Source organism: Eimeria mitis, genomic scaffold, assembly GCF_000499745.2.
Source record: "Eimeria mitis Houghton genomic scaffold, Emh_scaff1706, whole genome shotgun sequence".
NCBI classification, from domain to species: Eukaryota; Apicomplexa; class Conoidasida; order Eucoccidiorida; family Eimeriidae; genus Eimeria; species Eimeria mitis.
In genome coordinates, this window is record NW_013570022.1 from 4,793 (window position 1) to 6,022 (window position 1,230).

The window sequence follows — 1,230 nt, forward strand, 5'->3', positions numbered from 1 at the left end:
AAAGACGTAGGGCTTGAGAAAACTCACGTGAAAGGGGCCTTCTCTTTGTCGGCAAGTACATCAGGTGCGGTCATGCAAATCAAAGCCGAGGCTTTTGTTTCTGTGTTTTGTCCCGTGCTGTCTGTTCCGCCGGCAGCTGCCGCTCCGGCTGCAGGCGTCGTTTTAGTGCAGGTGACGACACGGCAATCTGCAGTAGCCTCCGTTGAAGGGTTGTACAGGGCTACGAAAGAGACGTTCTCCTGATTGTCGTAAAGATTCTTTTCTTCCTTGTTAGCCGGAGGCAATCCATCAAAGTTGGTGTAGGCTTCCTTCCACTTATCCACAACGGCCTTGCAGTCGACGGAATCGGCATTGTCAATCGGAAGGTATGCGTATGTGCCGCTCTGGAAATCAGCTGCATCCTCAGAATTGCTAGTACTTCTTGATTTTTCTGTGGTCTGGAAGCAGCAGGAGAATGGACAAACACCGAAGTGATTTGCGCACGCAGTAGATGTAAATGCCCTTTGAAGGGAAGTTAGATGTACACAACTTACTGGAATCAAGGCTTCGCACACAGGCTTCCAGGCCCATTTAGGTTGTTCGCTTTGTGGAAATTTGCCTCCTTGAGGCAGCCTGCTTGCTGCTTGAGTTGCTTTTGTGAGTTCGCTGAACCCAGCTGCCACACGGGCAGCATTAACCTCGGCGAGGCATTTTCCCTCTTCTCCTGCGGCAAAGAGAACAAATCACTGCGAATTTGTAACGAATCCTTTGCAATCAAAAAAGTTTACGCTGTAACTTTTAGATTCGCGGAAAGCCTGCATGTTCTTCCGTCGGATTGTGCCCTGTTCCGCACACTATGCTGGACTTGCCAGGTGACGGGTTCTTGCCCAGCGAGATATGCCAAGCACAGAAGAACACTTGTTACTGGGAAACCTACCCAAGGCTACATTATAAGTTGTCTGGTTGGGTGCGGGATCGCCGTTGGCTCTGGCCAGGAAGAAGAGCGAGGAACTGACGACTGTGAGCAGTTTGAGAGGTGCCATTGTCACCCTATGGTTGTTTACGGTTGTTTATGTAGTCGAACACGAAGCCTAGATGCAACCCAAAAGGTCATCAGGTTATATTAACCCTATTCAAATCGCATTAACTACGACCTTATTGTTTGCTTCAGCGGCTCTGACGCGGTCGGCGCCTGGGGTGCACATGACGCTGTTCCTGTTCCTGGTGGGCAGGCCGCTGCACTGCGACTCA

General features: G+C 50.6%; 1 protein-coding gene across 1 annotated transcript in view; it reads right to left on the bottom strand.

Moving 5' to 3' along the window:
• The window catches only part of EMH_0042190 (SAG family member), a gene marked incomplete at both ends in the record, with an annotated part of 1,675 nt that extends 653 nt beyond the window's left edge, over window positions 1-1,022 (bottom strand). The window contains 3 exons of the mRNA XM_013495710.1: window positions 28-437; window positions 534-703; window positions 917-1,022. Coding sequence (XP_013351164.1) covers window positions 28-437; window positions 534-703; window positions 917-1,022 — 686 coding nt within the window. The remainder of the gene's footprint in view (window positions 1-27; window positions 438-533; window positions 704-916) is intronic.
• Window positions 1,023-1,230: the final 208 nt, after the last annotated feature.